The 24,114-nt window shown below is 48.7% G+C and overlaps 2 protein-coding genes and 1 long non-coding RNA gene across 8 annotated transcripts in view; 1 reads left to right on the top strand and 2 right to left on the bottom strand.

The window, feature by feature from the left end:
* CUEDC1 (CUE domain containing 1) overlaps positions 1 to 3,925 on the bottom strand; it is a 25,733-nt gene extending 21,808 nt beyond the window's left edge. Inside the window, exon 1 of one of the 2 annotated variants that reach the window (XM_054210003.1) lies at positions 3,793 to 3,925. The gene's annotated coding sequence lies outside the window, so the exon portion shown is untranslated. Of the gene's footprint in view, positions 1 to 1,586; positions 1,729 to 3,792 lie in introns of those variants that run through there. The other variant, XM_054210004.1, reaches the window with a different exon arrangement.
* On the top strand, positions 1,736 to 6,888 carry LOC128913037 (uncharacterized). The gene is made up of 2 exons (XR_008467820.1): positions 1,736 to 1,873; positions 4,424 to 6,888. It is a non-coding gene; the product is annotated as an uncharacterized LOC128913037 (long non-coding RNA).
* Positions 6,889 to 8,646: 1,758 nt separating this feature from the next.
* On the bottom strand, positions 8,647 to 23,655 carry VEZF1 (vascular endothelial zinc finger 1). Of its 5 annotated transcripts, none has more exons than XM_054209996.1 (7): positions 23,438 to 23,647; positions 17,204 to 18,009; positions 16,521 to 16,584; positions 15,316 to 15,499; positions 13,669 to 13,884; positions 11,426 to 11,470; positions 8,647 to 11,078 (listed from the first exon to the last, which is right to left on the bottom strand). In XM_054209996.1, the coding sequence occupies exons 1-7, from the start codon at positions 23,468 to 23,470 to the stop codon at positions 10,651 to 10,653; spliced, it is 1,776 nt and encodes a 591-aa protein (XP_054065971.1). In that variant the 5' UTR covers positions 23,471 to 23,647; the 3' UTR covers positions 8,647 to 10,650. The 5 variants fall into 5 exon arrangements, with proteins under 5 accessions (XP_054065971.1, XP_054065973.1, XP_054065972.1 ...); XM_054209998.1 differs by having other exon boundaries at positions 17,312 to 18,009; positions 23,438 to 23,640; XM_054209997.1 differs by lacking the exon at positions 11,426 to 11,470 and having other exon boundaries at positions 23,438 to 23,650.
* Positions 23,656 to 24,114: the final 459 nt, after the last annotated feature.

The following is a 24,114-nucleotide window of genomic DNA, read 5'->3' on the forward strand; positions in this document are numbered from 1 at the left end:
AAGGGCCCAAGCATCCGTTGCTCATAAATGCCACCTAGAAATGAAGACCTGAAGCGTTTGTGCTTCCTGGAGTTATTCGTGGGTGGATCTTATCTCCTTTTCCATCTATTCTTGGTGCGCTTTGGCAAGGAGGGTCCTTACCGGCAAGCCAGCAACCTGCCTTCCCTCTGCCGGGCTCACGCACCACGGCTGCAGGATGCGAGAAAGACATTTATCTCCCCAAAACAAACCCCAGATGATACAGGCAGAACCGCCAGCGATGGGGACACGCTGGCGCCCAGCCACACACAACCGTGGCGGGAGGGGACAGCTCCTGCGAGGCAGTTACTTAGGGTTTTAAGACACTTGTTTGTTTGTTCGTCACCGGGCAACCGAGAGGATGGAAAAAAAAAAATATCAATGTCATATTGTCACCTATGAGTCACCGCTCAGCACGGGCCGAGATGGCCCGTTCCTCCCGCCACCGAGCACGGGCCGGCTGGAGAAGAGCCCGGGGCACCCCAAAAGTGGCTCACCCCAGCTTTTGCTGCCCGGCCCTGCGCCGATGCCTTCCCCATCCCCGCAACCGGGGCCACCAGTGGCCCAGGGACATCGGTGGCCCAGGGACAACTTTCCAGGCCCTGGAAGGCAGCACAGGAATTTGCATTTATATCTGCATTTCCTAATTGCGCCTGCGGGTTTCCTGGGGCAGCGGCTGGCTTTGGTTTCCATGGCAGGTTTTGTGTGGGCCCGGAGAACCAAAGGAGGCACAAAGGGGCCACAATGGACCTGCCACTCACCCGCATCAAAGGCAGCCGGCGGGGCGGGACAGGGGCACCGGGGATGGGGGCACCACAGCCTGCCCCCCCCAGCATCCACAGCACTGGGGCGGATGCGGGGAGCCCCCCAGGCAGGGGAAGAGGCTGGCCTGACACCCACAAGACACTGGTGGTTTCGGCACTGTGGGAGCAGCAGTGGGGACGCAAGTCTCAACCACCATCACCCAGAGGTGGCAGCCGCGGAAGTGGTGCAAGAGCCGGCCCCAGATGTTCCCCCCGTTCTCGCTTCCCGTTATTTTCAGCCAGCTTTTCACCCAGCTGAGGTGGGTTTCTTTCCCCTTCCAACTTCCCTATTCCATTTAGGGACTGTCTTGCCGGCGAGGGTCCCTGCCCTGGCTCACCTCACACACCACTGCATGCATCCAGCTCCTGCACTGACCCCAGGGAACCAGGAGACAGACAAAACTGGGACCGAGACCTGGGAAAACCTGGTCCCTGAACCATTACTGCAAGCCCAGTGCCACCGAGCAGAGGCAAAGCTCTGGCCAACATCCCTCTGCACCCCAGCCATGGTGACAGCGACGCTGCTGCCCTGGCCACACCACAAGAGAGTGACCCATCACCACCTCGCACACCTGCAAGGGGCTCCATATTATCATTACAGGCATTTTTCTTATTTTATAGTAGGCAATTATCATCATCATTAGCTCACACCACTCAAAAGCTTCCCAGATCTGACCACAAGCACCGCACGACGCCGGCTGGTGAGTGAACCTGGACGGTCACGGCACCAGCCACCTCCCCATGGGTCCCACCCCAGGATTTTACCCTCACGGCACAGACACTGGGTGCAAATGACCCTCCGGCTCCTCTCCCGGCATTCCCCTCCGAACACCACTGTCCGCAGCACCCCCGTTATCTTCGCCCAGCAGAGGGTGTTTGTGCAGGCAGATAAGCACCGAGCGTTCGCTATCGCCCCGGGAAGCCCCGCTCGCTCCCCGCAAGCTCTTATCAGCCCCGGTCGGAGAGGGACCACAGCACCCACACCGACGGCAAAGCCTGCTCAGACGCACTGCGGAGCCAGGCAGGGGAAAAGGTTAGGTGTCTGTGCACAGGTTAGACACTGTTTTGTTAGGGGTTTTTTAAGTTGAAAGCTCTTTTTTAATAAAATGCTGAAAAAGTTTTCCCCGAGATTGGACGCTTCTAAGATTCAGCTGGGCAGGGTGCTGGGCCATCTTGTCTAGACCGTGCTTGTGCCACGAAAGGCTGGACCACAGATGATCCTTGAGGTCCCTTCCAACCTGGTATTCCATGATTCTATGAAGTCAAAACTTTCCTGTGAACTTTGCAGCTGCAAAGAGGACGGGTGCCTTTGACCCATCTTTGAAGGAAACACTTTTGGCAATCAGAGGTTCTGGCACCAGGAAGGGGCCGCGGACACCCGCGGATCGGTGTGTGAGGCTCTGTCGGCAGCAGGCACATCCTCACCGCGGCAGAGACAGGCACTGCCAGGGTGGTTGGACATCATGGCGGGGAAGGCCACAGGAGCGGGGTGCACATCGACAGGGAGTGATGAGAAAGGCACAGCGAGCTGACAACGGGCTGGGTGTCCTCTGCCATGAGGATCACCAAAAGCTTTCCTCTAGTCCCACCGCCGGCACCGGCCAATGTCCCCTCCCAGAGGCACGTGGCTCCCCTGGGGTGTCACTGCCCCGGGGCTGGGCTCCAGCTGGGTGCTTCCATGGGAAAACCTTCGTGAAAATCACAAAAAGCTTCACAGCAGAACAGATGCCGCTTCAGCCTGTGTCGTTAGAAATGAACGAGGAGTAGGAGGCGAGGAGAGCCATAGCTTCCCCAGCCATGGGGCAGCCCCGCCAGCACAGCCCCAGTCGCAGCCTCAGGGGTCAGCCCAGGACGGCAGCTCTCCCCCGCGGATATCCTTACCGCTCCGTCCCCCACGTTTGTTGTTGGTGGTAGCAGCAGGAGGAGGTGCGAGGAGGAGGTGCGAGTCCGCTGCTTTTTGAAAAAATAATAAAAAGGAGCTTTTCCAACCCGCCTGATGAGACAGACGGTGCATGACAGCACTGCTCTGAATGGTGACTTCCACAGGCGAGGCAGTTCTCAGACCCTTCTCCATCGTCGTTTGCCCACAAGCCATGGGTGGCAATCTCAGCGCTGGCCGGGAAGCCCGGGCGAGGAGCAGCCTTGCGGGACGGTGCCCTCCATCCATACGGGGCGATGTGTCCAGGGGTCCTCAAACAACCCTGAGCCCAGGAGGTGACCGCCACCGCCTCGGTGGATCCTACACCGAGCTGTGACCCACCCTGGCAGCGATGTCAGGGGGGTGGAAGGGCGTCGCTCCAGCAGCAGGGCATGGAGGAAGGGGACGGCGTCCTGCAGCAGGATGTCACTGAACCCCAACCCCTGCCCGCACACTCCGTGCTCCGGAGGGGCTCCGCGCGGGGAGCGGCGATGCCGCGGGGGCAGGGGAGGATGTGGGTCAGTGCTACCCCACGGCTGGGCTCTGCCATCCCGCTCCCGCTGCGGGGACAGGGACGCGGGGACCCTCCACCCGCGCCCCCACGCACGCCGTGGCCTCAGCCGCACCCACAGCTCCCTGCGGGCTGTCCCCAGGCGCGGCGGCCCCGCGGGAGTCTCCCGGTGCCCGGCCGAGGGGCCGAGGCGAGGAGCCGGGAGAAGCGGCGCGGCCAGGCCGCCGGGCTGCGGCCCTGACCGCCCGGCTCCGGAGGGGGCGGCCGGGCGGCCGCAACAGGCGCGGCCCCGCACCGGCCACTGGGCCCGAGCCCCGGCGGAGGCCGAACCGTCGGCACCCCTCGCCCGGCCCGGGACTCGAGGGGCGGCCGCCGGCCCCACCGCGCCGCGCAGCCCCGGCCCGGCCACCCCCGCGCTCCCCCGCGGGGCCCGCCAGGCTCCGGGCCGCGGCCCTCGCAGGCCGGGAGGCGCCGCCCGCCCGCCCCGGCCCAGCCTGGCCCGGCCCGGCGCACAAAGAGCCCCGTCCCGCCCCCCCCCTTACCGGCGGTCGGCGCCGCGCTGCGAGGGCGGCGGCGGCAGGCACCAGTCACGCCGGGAACCATGGAAAGGAACCGGGACGGGAGACGGACGTGGCGGGCGGACGGGCGGGCGGGGGCGGGGGCGGCCGCCGTGCCCGGCAGCTGGGGGCGGCGCGGCGGGGCCGGGGCCGGGGCCGGGCCGGGGCGGCCCGGGGAGGCGGGGGGGGGGGCGGTGGGAGCGGGGCCTAGCGGCGGCCGGGCCGAAATGCAGCGGGGACCGGGGGTCGCTTAGGGACCGGGTGACACCCCCCTCCCCTCCTCGGGTCCCGACCTGTCCCCCCACCCTGATCCGGGGAGTCCCCCCATGGGGCAGCGTGGGGCCCGTTTCGGCCCGGCCGGAGGCGTCGAGGGGCCGGCATCGCCCGGTCCCCGCTGACCCCGCGGGGGCCTGACCCATTGCCACCCCGGGTCTGGGGCCAGACAGCCCCTGAGCGGGGTCTGGTGGGGCTCGGGGTCCCCCGCGATGCCCCCAGGCTTCCCCGGCACCCCCGGCTGCGGGGCCGGGCACCTCTGGCCCTGGCCAGTCCCGGTGCCGAGGTGCGGAGCAGCCTCCCGAGGAGATGTTCCACGGCTGGTGTTCTGTCTCCTCCGCAGCTCCTGAGCATCCCAGGCTCCTGGATTCCGGACCCCTGCACGCGTCGGGTGAGGAAGGGGATGCACCGTTCCTGCCCCAGGGGCTGAACATGAGAGACGGATTATAACAAAGCATCACTTTGACCACAGACAGAAAGCAGCCGTCTCCGGTATCCAGCGCTACAGCGGCTGACAGCTTGCAGCCATACCGCAGAACAGCTCAGGACGGGAAGTGATCTCCTCTTACAAATTACAGGAGCCAATTTACACAGGGCAAACACTTCCCGTTTTGCAGAGACTGGAGTGAGACCGCCATCGGCAGCAGGTCAGGGCCCCCGCGTGCCTCGTAGCTCTCCAAACCTTTCCAGACACGCTGCGGGAGGAACCGCAGCTCCGGGCACCCATGGCCAGCCTCCCACAGCACCCTGCCATGGCCAGCGGGACCGGCTGGGGAGCACATTGGTGGGTGCCGGACCCCAAGCACACGTTTGGGATGGTCCAGAGCTCTCGCAGGACGGCCCTTCGCGCAGAGGTTTTCCTCAACTCAATCGCTTCATCCGTGTCTGGCAGCTAAACGATCCTTAGCCTGGGTAAAAATCTGTAAGGCTTTGACAAGGAACACAGGCGTCAGTAAGAGTGCAAACATTAGAGGCAAACCTTCAGCTTTCAGTGCATACAAGTACATGTGCCACAACATTTGTTTTCCCAAAGTTAAACGCAGATCAGCATCTCTTCTGTGACACAGCGGCTGGCAGTGAGCTTTGTTGACTGCGATCTCTTTTCCTAATCCAGGCTTGTTTCGTGGGAAACTGGTGATTTTACCAAATTTCTTTACTGACCTTTGATATGGGTCTTAGCTGCTAATGAGTCTAGGAAGTAAAAAGAAACGGGAATAGAAATACACAACTATGAAGAATTAAAATAGTGAATTTAATTCAGCCAGTTCCAGCTAAATTGATAATTCCCTGAAAAACAAACCTTGCACAGAAAACACAGAACACAAAATGTTTTTGTCTTGACAGCTGGCGAGAACGACTAAGTGAAAAGGTGAATGGAGTATTTCTGCCTTCTCTGAAAAACAAAAGGTGCCGCACATTCTGAAAATGCCCCTTGTTTATTTATTAAATGGGTTGATCTGGGAGGTAGCTGTTGGAAAGGCTTTGCAGGGAAAGCAGAGGTTTGTGCCCTGACACAAGCAGTAAGTGCAGATGCCCACGTTGAAATGTTTTACAAATGTCTGGTTTTCAAAAAGTGTTTATGCTTCCTGAAAGAAAAAACCCAGAGCTTTTAAAAATGCCTCAAATTAGCCCAGAAACCCAAAGAACCAAAAAAATCTATTATTTTTAAAAAATCGTAAGCCCAACTTTCCCAGCGGTCGTTACTTGGGCTTCAGGGTGATGCAACGTACAACGAAATGCTGTGAGGGGAAGGCTCTGGATGGCCTGGCTCGGTTTCTCTTAGCACTCAGATACTTTTTCCAAACCAATACCAAAAAAGGTTTGTTTCTAGGTCAAGACCTCAGTACTAAATTTTAACCAGGGGCTGACAGTCAAATCTGAACACAGCTGTAAAATGGATTCGCAATAGAAGCTCAGGCTTTCTTTTTCTAATTAGAAAACAGTCACTGAGCCTTGCGTGTTTAAAGGTGAAAGCTATTTTTGACGTAAAAATTAGCACGTAGTTCCTCTGTCATCCTTCAGTTGCTGCTCTGGAAGCTGTGAGCAAATGATCCAAAGATAAGCAAGAAGTATAAACACGCGGAATTAAATGACTAGGTAGAAAGGGATCAAGTTTTTAAGTTTTATTCCACCTGACAATTAGGAGAGGAAGAGATTTATTTTTACACTTACTATTTATCCTACGAAGTAGCAGTAAAAAGGTCCACTTAAGCACTGAGACAGACCTTAAAGGCATTTAAAAACCTGAAGTGCTTTTAATAGCTGCCTTTTGAAAATACTGTTAACTCTATTTTTGAGATGGATAAACTAAGGCACCAACAAAGCAAGGCAGGAGTTTGCAGAAGGACCCAGCAGTGAAACACTGTAGTTCACTCCTCAACAACTCAGCTCCCGTACGGGGACCCTAAAATAAAAAAAAATATCAGAGTACTGGATGCTTTTAAAAACCTGAGTGTTCTTTAAATCCAGATTTTCCTTCCTTCTTTCTTTGGTGGGCATCTAACCCTGACAGCCTCGAAAATTAACCCCAGGCAGTTTTTCAAAATATGGCTCAGAGTGACTGTTTCTAAAATAAAAGTGAGCAAAGAGCGAGCAGAACTTGGAGGGCTTACCACCACCAGTAATGCCACTGACTAATCCCCCCGCAACCCCGGCCCCTTTATGTAACCCGGGATTGCTGCAGCTCAAACAGCTTATTGGGTTTTTGGTGTTTTTTCTTTAAACCTCTCGTGGACAAATGCAAACACATTAAATACTTTTTTTTCTTCTTCCACTCTGAAGAAAAAGTTATTCTAAGGGGGGGGGGAACTTTTATTTGTGAACAATGGCAAACAGAATTTAACTCGGACGCTGAGAATAACAGGTGATTTTCTCTCGCATCCATGATCTTGGCTGAACAGAAATCTCCCCAGTTTACAGCACTCGGGTATAACTCTCCAATGGTAAGATACAGAAGGTCAAATCCCAAATTTCTCCTCTCCCCAAACATCCTCTGGAAGTGGTGGGGTGTTCCAAATAAAGAAAAAAAAACCCCCGTGCCCAAGGCAAAGCGTTTACAGTTTCCTGGCGGCGTGGGTGGTGGTGCCGTCGCACCGACTGCCCCGCTGCCCGCCTCCCCGCAGCGCCGCCGGCACAGCCGGCACAGCCGCGCTCCCGCACCCGCTCCCTGCCCGCAGCAGCACCGGTTTTCGTCCCATCGATCCGACCATCCTGACTTTTCCCCGGCACAGATCTTTCCAAGGCAAAATTCAACTTTAAAACTTTCAGTCGGCGCTAAGCCATGAGCCTAACGCTGAATGCCTATGGAAACTCCAGAAGAAAAAAATAAAACCCCTATTGAACTCCTTGCAATTGGAGCCCTGAATGGGCTGGCTATAAAACCCCCTCAAACCAAGGGCAGCAATAGGCTTCCCTGATGTTGGACCAGATCCAGCTTAAAAGTTTCCATGAAATAAACTAGGCTAAGCGCATCAGCTGCATAGAAACTAACTCGGTGTAACAGGAGCATCTGTTCTTCGCATCCCACCATTTTCTTATAGTCTTAACTTCCCCGGGGCCGCAGTGACAGGAGTCGCCACGCAAATCCCTCCTCGCTGCCGCGCCGCTCCACATCGTCTCCCGCCAGGCGGGGGCTGTATTTAATAGCCCCCTCGTTCCGTGGATGACCCAGCCGTTACAAGGTAGCACGCATGCCGTATAAACTACTTGACCAGGTAGCTTTCGTTTGTCAAAAAACAGCTTAATGTATTTCATACGATGGCATTACAAAGCGAAATTGATGTCTGTATCGAGACAGCGGAGGAGCACACCTCAGAACCATTTATACACAGTACAAAGCAAATGTTTACCCAAGTACAAATGAAACAGGTTGACAATTAGCTAATGTAGCTTTGTGGACATAAACCAGGTACATTCGAGCAGAACCAACATAAAATAAAAAGGAAACAGCCCTTTTCCTAATCCCGTGCTAAGAGCACCGTGGTTAGTGGTTTGGGAAGCCTCTGTCACGTTGAAAGATTTCCTTGCCGGTGTTTAATGTGTTTATTCTACCGCTACTCTGCTGGGATAAAAATAACATCCGCAGGGCACGCTAGCTGGACGGAGGACCCGCTGTCAATACTACAGTAATTGACAACATACAATTAAGTCTCACACCTGTTTATTGTAAGTAATTCATAGATAACCACTTCTAGTACACATTTTCGTATCGGCTTTTAACGCTTTTTGGGGTTTTTTTAAGCTCAGGGACACCCAAACTTCACCTAAGGGTCATCTCTGCAATTCACCCAGATCCAGCACGCTACACCTACAACGGGAAACCGGTGGGAGTCGGTGGCCATCGCCACGGGTGACAGAGATGGCTTGGAAACTACGCGTCCCACATGGGGGGCTGCTCAGGGCTGGGGGAGACGGGGGGTTCTGGGGGGCACTGGCCTCACATGCCTCCTTTCGGCCGGCTCAGCCCAAGTCATGCAGCTGCCTGCGCCCAACGCTCTACACAGTGCAAAAACGAAGACCTCTACACATCTGGAGTAAGAACAGTGGTAACAAAGTCATAGCTACATATTCTTCTCTACATTTTTGTTTATTGAGACAAACTAATTAAAAGGCACAAACATAGGGCATATGTTTACATGGACATTATAACAAACATATACATTAAAAGTGTAGGAATGTGTTTCCTTTCTGCTAAACAGAAAGTTCCTAAGCTTTTATATATACAAAAGTTGTACAATTTGATGTCCTAAAGTACAAAAGATCATTTATAAAATTATTTTACACTAAGCTCTATTTTTATTATTTTTTTTTTGTTTGTTTTTGTTTTACTATGTAGTCCAAGCCCCTAGAACAGTTTCACGTAATGATACAGATACCTGTCACCTGAGCCAGCAGCCTGGCAATCACTGCTTGCACTGACACGGCAGGGTAGGAACGGAAGCAGTCCATTTCGACTAGTCGGTCCTGCTAGCACTCTGTGAAAATGCGCACACGCTAATCTCCATAGCTTTCAACTTCATTAAGATAAAAACATCTCAACTGTAACTTTATTTTTTTTTATTCTTTTTTTTGTTTGTTTTGTTTTGTTTTTAATGTAGAGTCTTGGGTTTAGGGTGGTTTGTTGTTTTTTTTTTTTTTAAACAAAGTTTTAAAAACGTGAATATGTGACATGATAGTCTAAAAAGTATATCTGTTTCCCTAGATTTTGCTTTCTACTTTATGTACAGATAAACAGGTTAAGAAATAAAAAGCACATGTAGCTTAAACATGTGTGACCATTTGTGGAGAAGTTCTGGGCTGGCCGGTGGGAACCATCACCCCAGAACTCCCACAAATGGATAGAAATGTGTTAACACAATAGAAGAATAACGTAAAAATGATGATGTTTGCAAATATTTACAAAGTTGAACAGATTTGCACAACACTTGATTAAGAAATAGGGGAGAAATTAAAAGACGCTCTCTGCTTGTCCTGGAGGGGCATCCTACCTAGTTAGTGGTTAGAATAAAAACTGTATACAATTTAATATAAGACAAAACTTCTAGTGAACAACTAACACGTCTGTCCCCTGCTGTAACACCAGCAGGCTCTGACTGGGAGGCAGAGGGCATAAAAATCATACCCAGTGCCTCCAGAATCTTCCAGCTTAAAGCAATATTTCTTAAGTTTCAAAGCACTCCTTTTGCTCCTAGATAAGAGTCCCATAGGGGTCTGACTGTTCAGAGACCATGTTTACATACATTTCGACTCCTCTTCTGTCAGCCATGGCTGTTTCTCACCAAACAATAACAGTTTTTTTAAAAAAAATGTTGACTACAATGCTATATTCCCTTAGGGTAATATGTTGGGTAATATTTACATCTCCAAATATCAGGTCACAATCCCTATTATATGTTGAAGTTAGAATGATAATTTATCATATGCTTTGCATATCAGAGCTGGTATCACCTTTCCCATAGGGAATGCTGCCTGAAATTATCATATTCCCAAAGGTAAAATGCATATTTTCTCCAAAATGCATTTTTTTTTAAATGACAACATTGTAATGCATTTACTCATTAAAAAAAAAAAACATCAACACAGACAAAGATTCTACACTAGCTCAGAAACAGTGGACTTAACGACCGGCAAGTTAAAATTAGCCATCCACCCTGTTAAAGATACAGAGGGGTCTTTGCTAGTGTTTAGATTAAAATAATTTTCTAAGTTATAATTTGGGGGATAAAACATAAAACTGTTTTTTAATAACTTTTTTTTTTTTTTAAACTCTGGCAAGTAAGTATCTGCTCTAAGTCAGCATCAGTCAGCTAAAAGGTAAAACTTAGTTTAAATGAAGTGCTCCAGCGAAACTCAAGTGTGAACCATATGAGCCAAATCAACAGGGGAAGATGCTACTACGGTCTCTGATGGTGCATGTTGCCCCAGTGTCTTAGTCTGAATTTATTATTAACTAAAACAAAACCAAAAAAAAAAAAAAACCCAAAACAAAAAAAACCCAACCAAACAAAACCCAGAAAAGAACTGCTGGTAAGGATTCCATTTTAATCCTTTTTAATACTGTTTAGAAATTCTTTACCAGGGAGGAGACGTGGGCAAGGCCTGGGGCAGGAAAGGCATGCTCTCTACCGGTCTCATGGCTATATTTAAGGGACCAGCTAACGTCATCGGGGTGGGGAGGTTCATGGGAGATGTTATAGTGACTGGATGCGCTATATTCACTGGAGCGGTTACTGGAGTAGGTAAATTGACTGGTGTGGTGAGCGTTAATGGAGATGTCATGGATAATGGACTTGTTATAGTTACAGGATGCCCTAGGTTCATCGGACTGGATATATTAACTGCACTTGATACATTTACTGGACTTCTCATGCTCATTGCAGCTGCCACTGTGACTGGGTTTGTGATAGTCCCAGAAGCCACAGAGGACGTTATATTGAATGGAGTAGTAAGAGTCACAGGCGTAGTAGCAGCAGTGGAGGTTTGGCACAAGTTAGCAGCTTCTAAAAATGAGACATAAAAAGACAAAAAGTTTTTAACACATAAAAAACCATGGACAAGATTTAAAAAAAAACAAAACAAAAACAAAAACAAAAACCAAACAAGAACAGGTACAAATTCTGGAATAATTTTCTTTAGGAATTATTAGTAAGTTAAAACTGTTAACATTCTATAGCCTATAAGAGATACAAACTCTCATGCAGTTCATTTCAATTCAATATTTTTTTTCCTGAGAAGTCAAGCGAGGTTGTCTTACAAAGAGGGTTTCCATGTTCATAAAAACAGTATCGTACAATCAAAAAAATCCTCCCAAGAGGAACATTAGAAATAGAGGAGAGAGTGTACATACCGAATGGTACGTACTCTATAGCCTTCTCAAAGGTGAACTGACATTCTGTGAAGGTTTTAAAAAGTCATTATTAGGGACTGATAAGCAAAGCTCGTTTCAATATTTACCTGCTTATTTCAGTCTTAATTATTGCTACTAAATTGTACCACTCATCACCGTACTTCTACTTAGCAATTTTCAAGGCTACCCACACAGTACATCTATCAACCCCCATCATCTCCTCAGCTTTCACATAAGCTACAGCTCCACACCAAGTTGTTTTGTGGGGTTTGGGGTTGGTTTGGGGATTGTTTTACTGTGTTTAGCAGTAAGCAGGAATGAAGTGCCGAGGAAAGCAGAGGCAGGAGGGCCCGGGGGGAGCGGGAGGCTGGCTGGGCATCCATCAGCACCACCTGCCGGCTGCCCGCACCAGAGAGCCCCGAAAACAACAGGCGGGTAAAAGGGAAGGGATGAATGAGTGCTAGAGAAACGACAAAAAAAAATAAAAATTCTACATCAACGTTATGGCACTTCTAAGTCGTGTCTTATTCCACATTTGTAGGGTAGGACACCAAGCTCAGTCTACACCCACGTTTCAGGAGGTAAGCCAGGAGCAAAGAGTCCACTCTTGCCACTCGGGCAATACAAATGTACCAAGACAGAGTTAACTTTGAAAGCAACATTAGCCCCATTCAAGGGTTACTGTTGGTTCTTCAAAGTCCATATCTAGGAGGGGTGAAAAGGAAGGGAAAGAGTAAAAAAAAAAATAAAATAAAATTGTGAAAATAAATAGTATTAGACTAAAAAAATTCCATCTAGTGTTGTAAAGCCAACACAACAGGTGGCACTAGCAGAGGAGAAGCAGCATGGAAAGAGCAGCACGTAGGCATGGCACTGACTGATCTAGCTTCACCTTCCAGCACAGTAATATGCAAAGACACATCCCGCCCCATGCCCCTTCCCCAATTAAATTAAGCTAATATCAGCAATCTGACAACGCTTCTCCGCACCCACCTCCCTCACCCACCATTCTGTCCAAACCCGCTGTTTCTGTTAAAGCGTATTCAATAATTTCAATAAGAAAGGGAGGGAAAAGGGAACAAGACACAGGAAGGAACAAGCAGGAGAAAAAATCTCAGAGATTTTCTAAATCTGACACCTGTTTGCTTTATCAATTTAGCAGCCTGATCATATTTAATGTTTCTGTTATCACTACATTTTAACATCAATAAGCTGTTTCTATATGTCTGATCACAGAATTCAATTAAATTGGAACAACAATCAAGGCGAAAGAAGCTAGCAGCCTAATACACAAACAAGACCTAGAAAAGAAAAAAAGAGTGAAGAAACTGAAAGGAAGTTTAGGAGAAAAAAAAAAAAAAGGTGAGTCCAAAACATTTATTACTAAAAGCAGCTAGTGAAAAACAGTTAGCTGTCACTAAGAATTTCTTATAAACATGTAATCCAGGAGAGTCATGTGACAGGCATTAGAAATCAAACCGTTGTGAAAAGAATAAGCTAGCGGTAACAGGAGACACTGAAATACTATACTCCAAGCGACATGAAATTGAAGCAATCTATTCCTTACAAAACTGACACATTGACCAACAAGAGGAAGCTATTCAACTTCAATTACAGCAGCACAGGGACAGGTAAGCTGTGAGCTAGCAATAATGGAAAACACAATCACTTATTAGTTAATGTTGTAATGAAAAAAAAAAGCCACACCAGAGATAGAAAAGTAATTTCTATGAGTTCCAGAAAACTATGCAAAGACAGTTACGTGATAATAAAGCGAATGGAATAAATTGGGAGAGAAAAGATGAAAGGGACACAGAAAGCACTCACATGCAAACTGATGATGATGTAACAGAGGGTGGTGTGTGTGTATATATACATACATACATATATATATATACACACATATGCACACAAGTTAACAACCGGTAAATATGCATAAACACAGCTAAAAGCCACATGCAAGTCAAAAAACACGCTCTTGCCTTGGAGCAGACACAAACATCCCTTTGTAATTGATGACTGCTACGTACACATTCAAGCGCAGAGACCAAAGGGAAGTAAGTAATAAGGAGCTCACTTACAACAGCGTAATTTTGGTCATGTTACCCTCCTGCTAGTTTTTAGCTATGACTTCTAACATCAAGAATGCAATTTTCATCCTTTCCTGACATCTTAAACTCCCTATATAACTGTAAGCTCCAGTATCTTATAAAACCAAGACCGTAAGTACTGTTTTGTTTTACCTTTCTTCCTTGCTTTGACGGCCTCTTCCCATAATCTCAGGGTCTCTACCTGCTTTCCAGGCCAACTTGTGACATGTTGCTGCTGCTGCTGTTGCTGCTGCTGCTGTTGTTGTTGCTGTTGTTGTTGTTGCTGCTGCTGCTGCTGTTGTTGTTGTTGCTGCTGTTGTTGCTGCTGCTGTTGCTGCTTCTGATTGCTGGTCTCTTCACTCATGCATGCTATGCCAATCAAGTAAGAACACAAATTCACCTTGAAAAGTTACTCTGTTTTTCTGCTGAGATGACAAAGGCTTCTTCCATAAAGAGTGCGTGGAATCTCACAGGATTCCAAGAGCAAAAATCACAGAAGTGTTTAAAACCATATAATTAATTCTGCGCTTTATAAAACTACTTTGCCAACATCTAAAATCCAAAATGTAAGTCAGGAACATCTGCTTTCACTGCCAAAAATGAACTTCCTTTCTGGTTATTTTGTTCGTGTTTTAGGAAGAATGAAATCAAAGACTACAGTGAGTGTCTAGAATTCAAGCTGGTTGGCCAATTCCACTTTTTCTAAACCTCAGCTCCAGTTAAAAAAAAAAAAAAAAGCCTTTTTACTTTCTTTTGCAAGTATGACTTAAAATTTTACATCACAGAACAGCACGTTACTACTCTGGCCACATTACAGCTCATCATTTCCACCTCTAACAACTGCCGTAAATGCCTCACGTGAACTGGCTTAGCACCACCGAACTAGCTTGGGAAGCCAGAGCTGTAACCCTATACCTTGAAAAATACTTCACATCCAAAATTCCTACTAAGCTCAACAATCAGGCATTTTAAACATGCCCAGCACCTTCAAATTATCCAGAAGTAACAGGAACTGCAAAGATGTTGTAAATTAATACTGTTTAAAAGGCTTTAAGGACAAAGTTTCCAAAGACATTCCTCTGAAAACCAGTCGTATACCAGTAAGCATGTGGGTTAACTTAGTTACAAGTATTTTAATAGGGATGATTTGAAAGTCAAGTCTTCATTTGCTTACTAGGCACTCCCAGGTTCAGGCTTCAGCACTTTCACAGAGTTTAAGACTAGATGGAACTATTACTAACATCTCATTTGAACGCCTGCACAACACCAATCAAATGTCATTAATGCCCAAAACATATTGGTGCTGGATTTAAATGCTTTTCTTGTCAGCTACTGCCAGAGGGAGGAACCACTGAGCCCCAGGGCCAAAGCTCAGAGAAAACTTTCTCCTAATTTTGATGAGCTTTAGATGAGGCTTTAGACCTGAAATTTGGCAGACCTCCGCAGTTCTTAAATATCCTAAAATCTCCAGAATAATCTGTTGGACTTTTCAGCCTGTACAGTTCAGGAAGTAGCACTGAACTTAGAAGCTGAGAAAACTTGGGAACTCTTTTCTCTTCAAGAGATGGGTTATTCTCACAAACTGCAGGGCATTCCTAAGGGATAAGAGCGCAGTCTAGTAGCAAACCGATTCCACGTATGCCAATTCTTGAACTGAAGAAGATCCTCTTATCAAATACCTATTTTTAATAGGTGTGAATACCCAGACTGATGGGTACAGTTTTGCATCCTAACGTAATCAAAGGCAATTCCCTTTGCAAACACATCGTTATTAGAAATGTTTTTAAAACGTTCACCTACTTTTATTGATGCCTTGTTTACAGGTATTACAGTTGATACTTTGGCTCTGCCCGTGTGTCTTTAAGTGGCTGGTGATATATGCTGCACTCAGAAGTTTACCACAGATATTACACGATACCTTTCCTTCATGGCGCACCATGTGTGTCCGCAGTCTGTCTTTGGTGGCAAAGGCAGCAGTGCACGTCTATATGGAGAACAACAGTTACACTTGAAGTGCAGACAGCATTGTTACAGTATGAATTACACGCCCACTCTACGCCTATTTTACCTCGTGGGTGCAAACAGTATCCTAAGCATACTGACAACCTTAAGTTTTACCTGTATTTATAGAGAAACCAAAATCAAACTACTAAACAGAGACTGAAAATGGAAGCTGGCTTCTGAGACAATGAGGGCAAAAAATCATACTCTATACTACTTGAACGTTCTTAAAATAGCAGGTTGCCTTCCCTACCAAAGCAAGGTGTAGCTTATAAAAAAAACCTAGAACAGGCAAAGTTGTTTTCTGATAGAATGTTACTGTACAAATATGAACTTGATCTCTCAAATTGCTCAACTGCTTCTGTTCCCGTCCAAATCAGAACAAGGAAACAAAACCTTTTTCTAACACTATTCTTCCTACATAAGACTTTTATTTAATATGATGAGCCACTAAAACACAGGTTGGAACAAGCACAGATAGTCCAAGCAAAACAGTTAATTGTTCAAGGGCAGTCGAGTTATTTCTCTTCTGCTCAGTCATCAACTTTTGACAACTTGCTTACAGTTTCCAGCAAAATAACGGATCCAGAATCAACTATTCCAATCCATTTTAAATGGATATACTGAGAAACACACCTAGTTTAATTTAAACATACTGAGAACCACATTGCACACATAGCTCCAGTAATCAGCACTGAGCTGAGGACACTGTTACAATCCTACTACTAAGTTAAACGTGGTAAAACAGCACACCGTAGGTGCTCTCCAAGAAAGCAAAAAGCCTCTAATCTTCCTAAAGAAGTGGCCACAGCATCCTTTTAAACTGCCTCTGCACTTACATCAGAACTACAGTGCTGCTGGTATGCAAGGAGGATGCGACTTTATTCCTAAACTTGCTTTTCAAAGAAAAGTCCAGAAGCAAATACAGTTCTGGAATGATTATTCACCTGAGATTCTAACGATACTGTAACACATTGTTCTTAATAAATCATTTTGGCCCTTACTTGGCATTTGAAGGGTCTCTCAGTTGAGTGAACATGTTTAACGTGACAGCTTAAATGATCAGGCCTGCAAAAAAAGAGAGGAACAGAGAAGGAAAAGCATACTGTTACAAATACATAGTAACGACACCGTGGCTAGCGGTGCTGAACACTGCCCTGATGACCCCTCGCAGCCCACACCCCTCTGCGCGGCAAGAATAAATCCATTCCCCTTGCCCACGCGGTGGCTTTCAGCAAGAGTAACACATAGTTACGCTGAGACCCAACCTGCGGTTCAAAAATTAACTGTGTTCTTCTTACACACCTGAAAATGGTACGGTTGGTCGTACCGTGTGTAAAGGTGACGGATCAACGGCTCTAAAGGTTGAAGTTTTCTCTGTTGCAAGCACAGATACAAACACAGGCAGCAGCAATGCAAGCTCCCCCGCAATGCTCTGTCAGTACGCCCCAACCGTGCTCCGAGACATGGAGCCACTACCCTGCCGTGCCCCATTCGGTCATCGACCTTTGCAAAGGGGCTCCCTGGTCACCACCAGCGACACAGACACGTGTCCTACAGGACCTGGATGAGGTCGCAAAAAATTTTCATTTCAAAACATTCTCATAAAAGCGCGACCACTTTTGGCCAATCTGGCTCAGATCGAGACCCACGCCCTAGAGGTAAACAAGGCTCTTTATCCCCTCACCAATCTTCTAAGATGTCTGGTTCTCCTAGCCCCTCGCTATGATAGCTTAACCCTTCTTGGTTATGAAAAGCCAATACTTGAGCTCGCCTGGGATTTTCTACATGGTACCTCGAGAAGCCTTTTCCACAAACACCACAGGTGTATGGTTTCGTGATGCCACCTTCATGAGACCTCACGTGGTAGGTCATGCGATCCTTTCTCTTGAAGCGCTGATTGCAAATTGGACATTCAAAGGGTTTTTCATCTGAGTGGGACAGCTTGTGCCGGTTGAGATGGTAGACATCCCTGAAGGCCTTTCCGCACATCTCACAAGCGTGGTTCTTCTTGACGGGCTTGCTGGGCTTCTTCACCGTCTGAGTCACTGCCATAGCCGTTGCGCCGGCACTACTGCTGGGGTTGGTGGCAGAGGAAGACGTAGTGACTGTGGACAGGATGCCCGCGATAGTCGAAACCAATGAACTTCGGCTGTTGTCACCAGCGATGGTCGAGATAAGGGGCACCATTGTGGTGGGAGTTTTCTTTGGCCGTGACACTAACTTTATCCCTGTGTGGCAGGACTCGTGACGCCTCAAATGGTAGCTGTCCCTGAAAGCTTTGCTGCAGTAAGTGCACACAAAGGAGGTTTTAGGTTTTTCCTTTTTAATCCCAACAATAGCATCCTTTAATGTTTCTGGTGCAGGCTGAGGTTTCTGCGTTATTGGTAAGGGCAGAATCGGCTTCTGATCGGGTGGCTCAACAGCAGAGCTCAGGAGAGGCAACAAACTGTTCTGTGCTGCCTGCTGTTGGTGATGTGAGGCTTCGTGTGCCTAAAACCAAACATTCACACTTAAATTCTATTGATGGGTGCTCACTCTGACACGGTGAGAACATTTGCAAACTACAGGAAAGCACATTCTAGACCAAAAAGCCATTGAAGCAACAACTGGAAAACGTTACATAATTTGGGTTTTGGACAGGATAAACCGCTTGCGCTTTAAATGCATTGGCTGTGCAGATTCTGTGGTAAGTGTAGGAAGGCACGCATCACAACAATCAAATAATTATTAAGTTTCCGGAGGGCAACATTTCTTATGGAAAACAACTAGGTGCTTGTCAGATCTTTTACTAACACAGCGTTTGATCTTTACATAACAGATAACTTGTTTTGCTAACGATCGTATCAGATGCCACCTTGGGACTATCTTTGGAGCGTATGAATGTACTGATGGGAGTTGCAAAATATCGCCCCACCTTTAAGCCGAGCTCAGTGCACGTTGAGAACCAAACTGCAGCCAGAGAGAGCCAGGATGCGATAAGGCTTCTTATTTAAACAACATGCTCATACCAGTGTGTTAGCACTGAAACCAAAGCAACCTGAATCGAGAGCTGTCTAAAGCCACATTTCTATATTTAGCAGGTTCCCGCTGCATTTATACGCTGACCACTGCACTCTGCGCCTGGACACTAATAAGAATAGCGGCATGTTCTTTTTCTCTTCAGCAGCAGCTACTCTGTGATAGGAAGAGAAGCTAATCGATAAGCACTGGTAGACATCTAGAGATGCTGGAGAACACGGCTGGGGGGGGGGGGGGGCGGCGTCTGAAAAAAAAGACTTGAAAGCTGTTTTAAAACAGCCCATCCCAATGGAACTGAACTACAGAATCAGTGGGAGAAGCTGAAGGGAAGAGGGAGGGGGAACCCGCCCCCAGCAGGAGCGTGCTGAGTTCTGCTCAGCTGAGCTGCTATGGGCTGCCCTACAGCCGGCTTGCGTTGGACGTTGTTTATTCTAAGGCAGAAAACACTGTTATTAAAACTCACCCAGACAGACTGGGACAAAACCCTAGCAGATACAATTTTAAAGTGGTTTAGAAACCACACAGAGCAATTCAGCCTAATGGAGCATTAAAATAAATCACTCTAGCACCTTAAGCCAGTTTAAGCGCATCTGTATTCAAGATGTGCCTCAGTCTCATCAGGCCAGTTTTAAATCAGTCTCGTTAATAACGCAGCGTGCCAGGTCTGAAGCTGAGTTTGGGGAAACTTGCATTCCCGTTAGATCAGTACTGCAGCCTTCCAGGACTTCTCTACGGTTTCCTTCACTCAATATCACAACTCCAGGCTGAGAGAGCTGAATAAAACACTGTGCTGGCCTGCAACCCCCAACTTGTCCGATTTTACTTTGGTTGAGGACAGACAACTTTACAGAACGCACTCTTCCTATGCGAACCTGTCTCATCTCATCCTCTGGAGAGGTCAGTATTTCTAGAAGCTCACTTTGGGACTTTTCTTAGTTGCATCCCAGTCCAGACACTTTGCCTCCCTGATCACAGCAGCGACTGCAGCCACCTTGGTGCAAGTGTCCCTCGGCTGCAGACGGGCTCCTGCCACCTCCTGCCACCGCACAAGCCCTGTATCACTTCAGCCACTCATTTTCCAGGAGTGCGACACCCGTGATCTTTGGATAAAAGCCACCGGTGGATAAAAACACTAACCCACCTGGGTATGAATACGTGCTCCCTAACACTCCAAGCCTGTCAGGAAAACAGTTCACGGGAGAAAGCCAGGATTGGGGATGATAACGGGAGACAAAACTTGCGGGAAGCATTAGGAGCCAGGCCAGCCTGTCCGGTTTTATCTGCATTTTACGTCCCATCCATGCCGGAGCTCAGGATGCAACAGGTAAAGGGAGCACCACCACCCCACGCCGGCCACGGCAGCCACCTCAACCAACAGCCCAAGGGGCCGGTTTGCAGAAGCGATGGCTGAAGAGGCGGAGGCAGAACCCTCCTGGAGGCTGCGCTGCTAAATCAGGGCACGGCACCAGCTCCAGCTTCTCCATCAAACTTCTGCCTGACTTCAGTGACAACTGTGGATTTTTCAACCATTTATTTTCTGTGTTTTTAAGAAGCGATTGACACATCTACATTGCATAAAAAGAATAGAGTATGTACAATACACATTGAAAGTACAATATTAAGCAAGTTGTGTGCTTAAATACAATTTTAATTTTAAAAAATTCTGAAATGTTTTACAGCCAACTTTAAATAAGCATAAAACAACGTTGTTAAACTGCATCAGAAGACACTTAAGAGCACCTAAGGATAGCTTCCAGAGATACAGTTTCAAAGGCAGAGCTAGCAGATCGGATAATAGAGAGCCCAAATCCTTTGGACAAGGTTCAAACTTAGGCAGTTTATGGATATTTTTAAGCCTTAAAGAATCGTCAGCACTTCAAGGTAATGATGCACTTATTCCTACAGAACCGAGAGAGACAGTGGACATAAAACAATGTATATTCATAAGGCTACTACGAAGCCGCTGCTTATATAAGTCTGCTTATCTTGGTTCGCAGATAGCCGGTGTTATTAGCAGCGCTGTCTTTCTAACAACCCCTCTGCAACAAGCGGTATTCCTCAGTTTCCAAGGGCTGCCTGCATCAAAGCCTTTTAAAACAGGATCAGGCAGTATTTTTTTTTAACTCGCTGTTGGAGAAGGGAAGGCAGCACCTGCTGCATGCCTCTTGCGAGTCATTTTTATTCAGGCACAGACCACGGTTTTACTTGACCTGGCATTAATGTCAAGTCAACATTTTTGCGATATTTTGATCGCCTGGGACAGGCTCTCGTGCAAAATACCCTCGTTCTAGAGCTAATTTTTTTCTCTCCTGGGGGGCAGTAAACAAAAAAACCCCTGTAATTCGTGACTCGGAGTGGTAGGATGTGGCATTGTGAACTTCCAATGCCAGAGGCTAAAATATTTTTGCGCTCCAGTCTTAATGTGAGAGCAACAAATTAGCATGAGTCATATCTTGAACACTCTGTTTGATGGATGATTCCTCCTCACATTAACAGATACAACTTTCACTTCCCAAGCAGATACTAAAAGTGGTTTTCAAAATATGCATTTCAGGGACTAATAATATCCAAACAAGAACTGCTTATTCAGTCTTACGATTGTTTCTTTAAAAAGATACAATTCATCCAAATGCCACCTAAACACAATCAAACAACTTTATTTGGAAAGAGCAATTTACAGTCGCGTATCCCATCACTAGTGAGACTAAAATTAAGACATCGCAACCTCCCCTAAAAACGTTTCGCTAAAAGTTACAACTTTACACACCGCGTATTAAGCTGTCCCTTAGAAATCCTGTCACAGCTGAAACACACACTTGGTCAAACTCCCCCCACGAAGAACGAGCGGGTATATTCATCACTCGCATTTGTTATTTAACTGATACCGGGGCGGGGGTCCAGGAGGGGTTTTTAAATCTACTTTTTATTACTAGTTTTAACTAATCGGTTGGATTTGGGCTGACATGCTGTTGGCGAGAATGGGAAGAAAAAGAAAAAAAAAATAATCAAGTCACATCAAAAGTATCTTAACAGTGCTTTCTGTTGGGTGCATTAGGATGCTCGCACCCTAAATCCTTGGTTTTAACAAAATGACTCAAGAAACAATGTTCAGCATTTATTATGAGGTCTTAAAGCTTTATTATTTGGGGCAAAAAAAAAAATCTCAGAGGAAAATATCCACGTCACAGCTTTATGAAGACGCTTCCAAGTCGCACATAGCTAAGTACGTTCGGAAAGTGAACTGCTGACTCCTTAATTAAAAGCAGCAAAGCCTACTCCTAAATCAAAGTGTGACATCGCTATTTCAAAATACAGTACTCTTCAAAAAAATACAGACAAGCAGCAAGAAGCTGGACATGCACTTGAAAGTATTACTTGGCGTTTGTTACGGAGGTTGCTGCAATACCATCCTGCCAGCCTACGAATAATTTCCCCTCAAAAACTCTCATCTGTGAGCCTGGGAGGCAGGAAAGCGATAAAACAGCCCCAACTCGGAGGGAGATGGCCCTAAACTAAGGAGATTAACTTCTTAGTGTGAAGTTTCCTATGTGCGAATCACAACTGCCCACTAGAGTGAGAAATAATTCACAAGACCTCAGCCAAACTCGATGGCATCACCCGCCTTCATCACAAAAAGGCGGAAAACCCAGCGCCCAGCTCCCGGTACCGGCACCCCGGAACATTCCCGGCGCGTTTTCGGAGGCAGAGCACCCGGGCAAGGGACTGACTCATCCCTCGGGACTCGCAAGGGAATAATTTTTCCTGTCTAAAGGAATGGGGCTCGCTCTTGGCGGATTTATTCATTCAACTCAGGTTTTTGAACTCGTGTCACGGGTTGGGTTTGGGTTTAATTCCGAGGAGGACAGTGAGTAAGCGAGTGACGGCCGCCGGGAACGTGCAAAGAGGATTATTTTACCTTGAGAAAGGTGATGTGTGGGGCTTTTTTTTTTTTCCTTTTTTTTTTGCTGCTGCTGCAATTCCATATTTTATGTTTCCAAGCTCAAAAAGAGCAGGAGGCATCAGAAAACAATCCGGCGTGAAAGGGCTCGGCTCACAAAAGCCAGGGGAGGATTTTTTTTTTTCGGATTTTTTTTTTTTTTGGTACACTGGATTTTCTTCGGAATTACATAAACAGTGGTGGTTTTAAGTCAGTCTTTCGCAGACAGAAGGGGGGAAAATTGTGACTCAGTTGGCAAAGGGAGGGGTTGCACGCTCTACCGTCCCTATTCCTCCCTGTTACCGTTAGCATTTCGCCAGTTTTTACAGAAATCCAGCCCGCTTGCGTCCTATTTTAAAAGAAAACAAGCTCCCTCGTCACCCGGCCCCTGAGTCAGGCTGTTTAAAGAGGGATTAATTTATTCTCCCAGACACGGTGTTTGTTCCATCGGGGTTTTGTTAGAGCCCGGTGGAAGGCTGGGCTGGTTGGGGTTGGTGTTTTTTTTTTTTTTTTTTTGTTTTTCTTTTTGGCGGGGGGAGAGAAAAACAAGCAAAAAAAAAAAAAAAGCTTTTTTTTTGGGGGGGGAATATAAAAATGAAAAATAAATAAAATAAATAAAATATAAACATTTCCCTCTTTTTTAAAAATAAATAAATAATTAAATAAATAAAAGGCAAAACACTGCGGGGCGGCGGCAGCGGGGGAGGCGGGCGCGGAGAAAGTGCAGGAGGGAGCGGAGGGAGCAGCGGGGCCGGGCAGCCGCTGCCCCGGGCGGGCCGGGCCGGGTCGGGCCGGGCCCCGCCGCCGCCGCGGGCCGGGCCGGGGGAGGCGGGCGGGAGGCCGGGCGGCGGCGCTGACTGACAGCCCCGGCCTAGCGGGGAGCCCGGCGGGCGGCCGCCCGCCCGCGGCCGCTGAGGGGAGGGGGGGGGGGGGCGGGCAGCGCCGGCCGCCGCGGGGCCTCACCTGAAAGAGGAACGCGGTCCAGTTGGCCTCCATGGCGGGGGCGTCCCGGCCCTCGGCGGGCGGCGGCGGCGGCTCCGGCGGCGCGGTCCCCCCCTCCCTCCCCCGGGCCCCAGCTACATGGAGCCGACAACAAAGCGGCGGCGGCGGCGGCGGCTCAACATGGCAGCGCCGAGCGGCCGCTTCCGCTAACCTCCGGGCTGCACCACTGCGGCCCAGAGGGGGGAGGCGGCGGCGCGGCGGCCCGGCGGGGCGGCGCGGGCCCGGGCCGCCGCGGCGCCGCCCCCGCCGCTCCCTTCGCCTCGGGGCGGGCGGCGGAGCCGGGGCGGCGCGGCGGGGCGGCGAGACGGGCGGGGGGGCCGGGGCGGCGCGGCGGGCCGGCCGCCCCCCCCGCGGGGCTGGCAATGGGCCGGTCCCGGGCTGAGGGAAGCCGAGGCGAGCTGTGGCGAGAGAAGATGGAGGAGCGGGGCGAGGTGTCCAGGGCCGCCGCCGCCGCCGCCTCACCACGGCGCGGCCCGGCCCGGCCCGCGCCGCCCGCCCTCCCCTTCTCCCCTCCCCGCCCGCCGCCCCCGCCCGCCGCGCAGGGAGGGAGCCGCGGGGGCGGCGGGGGGCGGCTTCGCCCGCGGGTGCGGGCGGGCGGCGGGCGGAGGCAGCGCCGGGACCCGCCGGGGGGGCCAGGG

Source organism: Rissa tridactyla, chromosome 7 (genome assembly GCF_028500815.1).
Source record: "Rissa tridactyla isolate bRisTri1 chromosome 7, bRisTri1.patW.cur.20221130, whole genome shotgun sequence".
Classification (NCBI taxonomy): Eukaryota; Metazoa; Chordata; class Aves; order Charadriiformes; family Laridae; genus Rissa; species Rissa tridactyla.

What these genes read in the sequence shown, in the direction of transcription:
- VEZF1 (XM_054209996.1), bottom strand. Translation starts at nt 23,470, where the DNA reads ATGGAGGCCAACTGGACCGCGTTCCTCTTTCAG. An exon ending in CCAGACATCTTAGAAGATTG is followed by an intron (nt 16,585 to 17,203) that starts GTGAGGGGATAA and finishes CTTTTTTTGCAG; the next exon opens with GCCTGATCATTTAAGCTGTC. An exon ending in CGTCAAAGCAAGGAAGAAAG is followed by an intron (nt 11,471 to 13,668) that starts GTAAAACAAAAC and finishes AAACCTTCACAG; the next exon opens with AATGTCAGTTCACCTTTGAG.